Source organism: Papaver somniferum, chromosome 4 (genome assembly GCF_003573695.1).
Source record: "Papaver somniferum cultivar HN1 chromosome 4, ASM357369v1, whole genome shotgun sequence".
In the NCBI taxonomy this organism is placed as follows: Eukaryota; Viridiplantae; Streptophyta; class Magnoliopsida; order Ranunculales; family Papaveraceae; genus Papaver; species Papaver somniferum.
The window spans coordinates 125333009-125341911 of NC_039361.1; the positions used below are offsets into that span (position 1 = coordinate 125333009).

Consider the following 8903-nt stretch of genomic DNA (forward strand, 5'->3'; position numbering starts at 1 on the left):
TCAATCCGGGAATTTTAAGTTTAGTTATTTTCTTGCTTCCTAGTCTTTTAAACTTGAACCAACTTCTTTTCTTCTCAGTTTGTCTCTCAAATTCTTCCTCCTCGTAATCATCATATTCATACCCTTCATTTCTTATTAGTCTTTGATATGATAACTTGTTGATTGAAGCCATTTCAAAGGTAGACATTATTATTCTTATAACTTGTTGATTGAAGCCACTTCAAAGGTAGACATTCTCCTCCTCCTCCTCCTCCTTCTTCTTCTTTCTTTCTTTCATAGAGGTTTAGATTGGATTGGAATTTGAGAATTGAGAGAGCTGTTTGGTGTAATTGAGAGGTCGTTGGGTGCCTTAAAAGCAATGAAAGAGAGACATACTTTTGTCGGCAACAGTGGTTGAATGGTCACCACCACACTAGTGATCGGTATTGGTTAGTTAGTAGTGAACATTTAATAGTGAGCAACAAAATGTTTAATGTGGGGATCCATCCATCCATGTACATATCTAATTCTAGATCAAGACAAAAGGAATCATGTAAAATGTGAATTCATTCTCTTTTACCTAACTAGGTTTAGCTTAACGATGGAGTGAGTAGTCTACTTCAAGTCCTAAGAATGACATCTTATGACTTGAATTTGGTGACCCTAACCACTTCTGTGACTATACATAAATTTGGAGTATGTGTTCGTCGTCGGAGATAAACAAAAATGCACTCCAAAAGGCACGAAGAACAGAACCTAATTTGGGGTGAGTCAGACCGATGTCAGCTGCCGAGTTGGTAAAACACAAATACCTTCACTATAAGTAAATAAATGGAAGAAAAACAGTCCCATTTTTATTAATGATGTGTTTTTGTTGGAATTATAAAGTTTAATTCCTTAATCATTTTGAATACAAGTTAGGTGAAGGGACTAGGCCAATGGTTGACAACGGTTTGTTATTATTTGGTTTCAAATACTAACCACCAAAACAGTTCCTAAACTATCTGTTGTGTCTCTCCGGAAGGGGTTGGAGTCTGTTAAAGGACCAAACATGGTGCTTCTTGGCTTGGGAACAGACTCTTGTCCCTATTTTCAGTCACCCTCTTCTGTTTGAGTATGAGTTTTTACTTTTTACTCCTGTTTTTGTTTGAGTTTCAAATGTCTAAAAGGGATTACATAAATGCACAATTTAGTTTGAGAGTTCTTGATTGATTGAAGTGTTGCATCAACCAAGAAGAAGATGGTTGTATCCTGAGAGACGAACGCCAATTAATCCTAAGGCATCATTGTGGGGGCGTAATCGTTTTAAGGACATAGAGAATTTCTCTAGCCTCAATCCACCGTTTGCTATTTCTAATCTCTATTCTCTGTCCTTTGATTTCTAATTACTACTGTTGTCCTTTGATTTCTAATTACTACTGTGAATGAATGCTTGGTTTTCTTTAATTTAGTGATTATTGTATTCAATTGAGTGCATAAGCAGTTGGGTTTTGTTTGAATAAACCAAACTTTACAATTGTGGTAAACGTTTGAGTTGAACTGCACAGTTTTGGTGCTAACAAAGTGTTTGTGTTATGTCTCTGTGGGTTGTAATAAAAATGTACATCATTGACATTATGTCTTAACTAACTTGTTCACTGTATTATTACTTAGTATATTTTCCAACAGTTTTAGTAACAGAACATAGATAGGTTCGATATTACAGGTAGGCACATACTCTTGACTGACAACAGTTCAAGTCATGCACCTAATTACAATACTTTATATCATCTGAGAAGTATAGACTCCAAATAAGTACGATGATATCATATGCTATCTAACTTAAGCCACTGAGCTATACTAGGGATTCCTTCATTGACAACAGTGAGCATATAGTAACCAGAAGGTGCAACAACAGGATTAGGTGGTGCTACTAAAACTGCATTGGTCCATCCGCTTCTTTCTCTAATCATAGTCTTGCACCTTAACCTCAACATCCTCTGATTCATTGATATCGAGTGTGTCGTGAATGGTGGTGCATATATATTGAAATTCACCACCTTCCCAGGTGTCCTTGCAATCCTGAATCTGATGGTAAAGTCTTCCCCGTACCTGACACTGTCCTGAAGGTTTATTGACACGCTACTAGGTCTTATCGAATGGTACGAGCGATCCATATAGTGCGGAGTGAAGGCCTGCAACCTTAATTCAGTTGGAAAAGCTACATTTCTAAATGTATAATTCCTATTTGGGTTCCCTCCTGCAACTAAAACCCTTCCATCAGGAAGAAGAAGAGCTGAAGAGTGATAAAGTCTAGGTATTTTTGTAGCCTTGAGAACAGAAAACCTACGACCCCATTTCTTCTTTGGGCTATAGAGGTATGGCTCAAGGGAAGGGCGTACCGCATTATTCCATCCACCAGCTCCTCTGGCTCCATTTATAATCAACATCTGGCCTGTTGGAAGTAAATCATGTCGTTTAAAAGGCGAGGTGCAGGCATATGTTCCATTCCCACTTGTGATTCCCCTGAAATACATTCTTCCACAATTATTGAGAGCCTTGAGGAATCTTCCACCTCTTGCAGCTTCATAAGCTCCTCGGAGGAACCCCCACATACGATAACTTCAACCTTTTGAAACCCCATCCTTGTAATTTAGAGGGAGCATTACCGAAGAACCTGAACTCGGGTAGTTCCTAGCTCCATCCCCAGGTATTCTAGGATAGGTCTTCATCACTCTATTTCGCCTATAATCCAAAAGAATGGAGTCACGGTTCGCGAAGATGAATAAATTACCATCTGAAGAAAGATGAAGAAAAGGGTATAGATTGTTTCCATCTTCCCCGCTATCGTATGTCCTTTGTAAGAAAGGAAGAGAAAAAGATCTCTCGTTCCGAGAAAATTTAGGCACGAATTCATAAGTGAAAACATCTTTTCCACCAACAACAATAACTCGGTCTGATGGAAGCCTCTGATCTGAAGCATACCATCGATTACTCATCAAGGAGTTACTTGATTGTATCCAACTGCATTGGCGATTTGTGCAAGGGTGGAAGTATCGGATTCTTCGATAACCATTACCATGTCCACCAGTCTGAAGAAGTGTTCCATTGCTCAAAAAGGCACCAGAGGAACACCATGTATCAGTCTGAAGTGGTAATGCCCTGATCTTATTGGCATTAATATCATATTCAACAGAGTGAGCCCAGCAAGTGGAGTCATGGACATTTGAGGAAGAACAAACTGCCCCTCTATATCTTCTTCCACGTAGAAGGTAACCAGATTGACCTGTTTCCGTCTGATCCAACATCAAAACCGTGTTTCGGTGGGTTAACGTCATGTGCATGGCAACCACACCAGTACTGTTGAGGAGAACTTTCCACCGCCCCATCTTAGCTCCAGATATTCTAGTGTTGCCTCTTGGCGATCTTGTGTTAGCTCCTGGCAATCTTGGGCGAGTTCCTGGTGTTCTGGCGTGAGCTCCAGGTGCTCTTGTGTGAGCCGCTGGTGTTCTTCTCCTGGGTTTTGATGGTCTACTAACTGCACTAGTAAAACCAACATGTTGCAGAGAAAAGAACAGTAGAGCAGTGATGAAACAGAAATTGAAGACGAAGAAGGGTTTTCTCAGTACTGCCATTTTTTGGAGAGTCGTAGAATAAACTTAATGTTGATCAGACTGAATATCAGAAAGGATTCAATTTATAGAGTGGCTTCTTGCAACTCCAGGTCTTAAGGAGATCATGCTCTTAGAGGTTGGTTCATCCTTTTGGAACTGAACAGAAATTTCATCCTTAATGTCGTCTAGTTTCGTGCCCACACTCTTTGACACTTGCACATATAGATGCCTAACAACATGGGTTAAATTACTTCCACAATGTTATGATCCTAATTTAACTCTTTCACACTTGCACATAGCCAGTGTACTGAAAATCCCTTAAATCCCAATATAATTAGCAGAGGAAAGATTTTAGCTGGAAAATACTATATAAAAATTCCAAAAACCTTGCATAATCAGTAATTCAGTATACAAAAGGAAATCAACTCCTTCATTTTCTGTCTAAAGTACGGTTTTTTTAAGCATGCCAAAACGATGGCCAAACTGAGATTACAGGCGGAGCAACCAAAAAAAAAATCACTCTAGGAAGAAGACCAGAATGTACAAGTTATGTTGATGATAAACAAAAAGGATTTAAGAACTCCAAGAACTGAAATATTCACAAGGCAACACATAGTTAACACCTAGATACATCTGGATCATCCAGGACATAATATTCCAACCCTAACAACACCAAGGTAACAGAATTACAAAAGAATCTTGTACTGATTAGAGAAGGCTGTGGGCAAGTACCCGAAGAAGGAGTATCATCAACAAGAGTTTCAGTAAAGCTTTATTCTGGTTTGTATAGAAGCTCGACAAATTGGACATAATTGCAAATCTTGCCCACATTCACAACATGTCTGGCAACAAAGATACAAAAAAACAAGAATTAACATATTAGTAACTTTAAAAGTTGAAGAATCAGTGCAGATTATAACCAAAATGACAAACAAACTGAGTAGGCAAAGACAATACAGCACAGATATTCAACCTGATGTCCACAGCCGAACGCCATATCCTTAGGGTTGCTAAGGCAAATAGGGCAAACCTGTTTTGGATCAATATGAAAAAATTAATATCCAGCTCAAAATGTATTATTAGCGCTATCATCACAAGTCGACCTTCCGTATTCCAGAAACGCGTAGCCTAAACAAGACCAAAGCAAAGGCTCCACAAAGTCACTTCATACCTGATGATCAAGGAAGACTTTCAGGTGGCGCTGTTGTGCCCATAGACATTTGCGGTCTGGATATGGGGGTGCACTTTGCTGGGATCCAGCTTCGAGTTTAAATGAGATGAATCATATAAAGTTGAAACTCTCTTAAAATGCCTCATGTGCGAAGGTGTGAACTGTAGACAGGTGGCGGAAGAGCTCCTTGGGGGAGACCCCTGCCCGACGACTGCTTGAAACACGAAGAAGGCACCGCGAGAGTAAGTATTAGGCTTCTTTTTTTAGCCAGAAAAAGACTACATGACACTAACAAAGCAGTGAGACAGAACTCACGAACCTAGAAAAGTAGCATCATTATTACCCCAATATATTAAGTTCCATTGTTGCTTTGTATTGAGTAGGTATCTCCATCAAAGCTGTGAGCGCAAACTCTGTCTCTTTTCTAGATTCAGCCATGTTCTTAGACATAATCTCTGTAAAGTTCACAAACTGGACATGATACAAACAATTGAGCACGGGCACAGAAGATGGAAACACCCAGAGAAAGAGAAAAAGTGCAGGGAAACGGCTTGAATGATGTATGGCATCTGCTACTGCTTACTTGAAAATTATCGAAAGCCCGAGCAGGAATATTATCATCGAATTCCTTCATCATATCCCAAGGACCATCTCCAACCCCAACTAAAATAATTGATAGTGGGTACTCGCTGTAATAACAATAATAAGATCATCTCAATTATAGAACGGAAGACTCATGAACCTAGTCATCTAGAGGAATCATATAGAAACCTACCTCGCTTTTACAATTGCTTCAACAGTCCTTTGCTCCTGCTGACTTAGCTGCCCATGCGCAGTGTCAACACTTCTAGTTACCTAAAATCCATAGCCTCCATGAGAAATATATTCACGTTCAGATGGAAAAGATAGTCTACAAGATAATGGATCAGTAAAACTGATGTTTGGAACTTAAAGAGTATTTTGACACTGCTTGGTGAACAAAGTTATCCATGACGTCCGAAAATCTTAAATACTATAAATGACTGGATGTAAGAACGTCAACATGAATACTATGAGCTCATATTCTACCAGCAGATACCTTCTCATGGTTCAACAACCAACATTTATCAAATTAATATAAGTTCTTTCTACAATATATACCTGCCCATCAGCAATTATCACCAAAACATGGTACTGACCCCCACTTTGCTCGACAATAGTCATAGCCATTTCGATAACAGGGGCAAATGACGTCGGTCCTATGCCAAAGAATATCAAATGTCAGAAAGCAGGTAAATCTAAGTAATGTAGGGTTTGAGAGAGCAAAGATTTAATGGAAGAAAAAGAAAAAAGGAAAACCTGCCAAACGTATTTGTGGGAGTAATTCCCGATATCGTGATAATGCTTCCTCAAACCCATTGCAGAGTCTTTCTTCTGGATAGAAACTGAACACATCCTGATCATGTGTTAATGCTGCAGAAAAAATAAAGAATGAACATCACTTTTCACAGCCACAAAATAACTTGGGGGTATTTCCCAGTATATAAGTTCATTAGATACTTTACCGTCTCCAAATCCAAAACAGGGTATCAAATTATCCTCATCAAAAGCAGGCAATGTTCTTCCAATAATTGAGATTGCTTGTTCGTACGGATTCTTAACATCTCCGATGTGATGCAAACTTCGTCGGTTGAATGAAATTTTACCTAATGTATAAACAAAATCAGACAACATTGACATATTCTACAAATTCTTAAGCTAGGGTACAATAATATTGAGTCGAACCTGTCCACTCGTTGCTCTTTGTGAAATCGATACCGAGAATTAAATTTGATGACTCGAGGCCAGCCCGTGCAAGAGCCTCGGTGACCTGTGAAAGAAAATACACTTTATTATTGGTGAAACGGTGGGTTTACCAGAACTAAGATCTCAAAATTCGAACTACACGTGTGCACACAAATTGAGATTTATATTCTAAAAGGCCCAAAAAGTGGACAGATGCAGGCAGTAGTTCTTATGCTTTACAAATAAGATCAAACATAACTTTATTGTTTATATCTGATTCCTAATTATCTCTGATTCCCAATTTTTCTCTTTATCAAAGGCATCCAATACAAAATTAAAATTCATCAAAAGGGGCTTTCAAATTACCTCATCCAGTGAATTATAATTATCAGCTATCCTCGAATACCTCCGATCCAACTTCCTATTTCCAGGTTGACTCTGAGCCTCCGGAGGATATGTATATGCTGGTTGCGGTGGTTGACTCTGAGCTGCTGGAGGATATGCATACGCTGTTTGGGGTGGTTGATATGCAGGTTGTTGTGGAGCATATCCATGATGTGGCTGTGGTGTACCTCCGTAATTGCTTTGAGATGGATAGCGTTGTTCCCAAGTACCAGAACTCGTACTAAACGACGGATGCTGTTGAAAGTAACTCTCCTCTCTCGAAGTCTTCCCTCCCATCGACTATTTTCTTTAACTTACAAAATTATATCTCTTCCTTCACAAAAACAAATCAGAATTTCCTTGTTAACGATCCAAACAGTTCTATATATATTTTTCCTATCTCTGAATCAGTAACTTGTCTTAATCAAATCTAACAAACTTCTAGAAATAAAATCAGATCTGTAGCCAAAATTTAGAAATAACGGCGATTGAAGACCCGTGTGAACACCGAACCGACTTTCCTATGATCTTTCGAGGTTACCAAACATGTGATCTTATCTAATAATGGAAACACTACAATAAAGTGAAACAGAAAGCCAGTTGGCTTCTACAAATCCAAACACGCAACATATATATTAAAAAAGAAGAACAAGTAATTTAAGACATGCAAGTAACTCGTTGTTAAAGTCAAAAATAAGAAAAATCTTCACACAACTTTGAATGTATCTCTCTGTTTTAGGAGAAAAATACGAGGAAAACACCCAAATTTATTTCAGATCGAATTCCTCCAAAAATTAGACTAAGAAAAATTTGTGAAGATAAAATAATACTTTACTTACTTAAAAAAAAACCTAATTATAAACTAAGTAAGTTTAACAACAAAGGTTTATTACAACTTACGATTTGATAACAATTGACTTCATTTATGATGCTTCCAGCAGAAGATGATATAGACAGGACTCAGGAGGAGGAAGAAATCAGGGGGTTCATTAATGGCAGAGTTCAGTTCTTGAAAGAGAAAGAGAGAGGAAACCAGGAAGGGAAACAAAGAAGAGAAACAAAAACAAAAAGGATAAAGTGGTGATTAAAGAGAAAGTTGGTAGCCTTTTTGACGTCGAAGAAAGAGAGATTCCAATGGACGAAAATTTGGGCGAAAAGATGCTTATAAGCCTGTAATCAGTACTAATAATTTACAGATTCCAAAGACTGGAGTTATTAAAATGATTTTGAAACTTTTTGATGATTGTTATAACTTTGATCGAGAAAATATTACTTTTTCCTTGGTAGATAGATTTCGGTACAAGGGACATTGGGTATCTGAGGAGATAGACATCCAGCGAATCTAATTTTAGACTTTTCATCTATTAACGACCACGCTTCCTTCGGACTTCTTTTTTTTCATTTTTTTCATATTTGCGTCGTTTTTCTTTCTTTTTTTTTTGCCGTGTTATTTGGCTCTCTCTTTTCCACCTCCTTATTCACCTTCTTACAATTTAAGTAATCCGTTATAGGGGCGGCATGGTTTATTAGAGGGACGACATTCTAATAGGACAAAAAAGATCATTACATGATCATTCAAGGTGTCCCTTATAAAAAAAATACTGGAAATGACAAATTAACCCTCATAATTGATAACCTAGTTTAGTGATGATAATCAAGTTTAGTGTTAATGATTAATTTCACTTACATTAACTCAAAATCAAAACCAAAATCAGATTTTTAGAGTTAAAAAAAAAAGTTTAGAGGAGAAGGTCAATCTCAATCAATTGAAGAAATTAACCAACAAAATGAACAACCAGGACCTGAAAATGACAGAGTATACTTCTAAATTAGTCCCAACTAGCTTTTTGTTGCTCAAAGTTATCTAAAGTACGTAAAAAATTCAATTTTTTTTTTTACATTTTTAGAGCTAATTACGGTTGGAATTGTGCTCATAACCAACCGTAAATCGAAGTTACGGTTCGTAAAAGATGAACTACCAAGCATAACTTGTTAAATTTGAAGAAAATCCA

The 8903-nt window shown here is 37.7% G+C and overlaps 1 protein-coding gene and 1 pseudogene across 1 annotated transcript; both read right to left on the bottom strand.

Annotated features, from left to right (window-relative positions):
- Nucleotides 1-1425: 1425 nt before the first annotated feature.
- LOC113276526 lies at nucleotides 1426-3740 on the bottom strand (annotated as a pseudogene).
- A 198-nt stretch (nucleotides 3741-3938) lies between these two features.
- LOC113273098 (E3 ubiquitin-protein ligase RGLG1-like) lies at nucleotides 3939-8238 on the bottom strand. The gene is made up of 13 exons (XM_026522866.1): nucleotides 7792-8238; nucleotides 6874-7225; nucleotides 6508-6592; nucleotides 6288-6428; nucleotides 6082-6195; nucleotides 5884-5981; nucleotides 5519-5598; nucleotides 5327-5432; nucleotides 5087-5214; nucleotides 4885-4954; nucleotides 4744-4821; nucleotides 4546-4602; nucleotides 3939-4414 (listed from the first exon to the last, which is right to left on the bottom strand). Exons 2-13 carry the CDS (start codon nucleotides 7186-7188, stop codon nucleotides 4334-4336), a joined length of 1353 nt encoding a protein of 450 aa, XP_026378651.1. The 5' UTR covers nucleotides 7189-7225; nucleotides 7792-8238; the 3' UTR covers nucleotides 3939-4333.
- Between the last annotated feature and the right edge of the window lie 665 nt (nucleotides 8239-8903).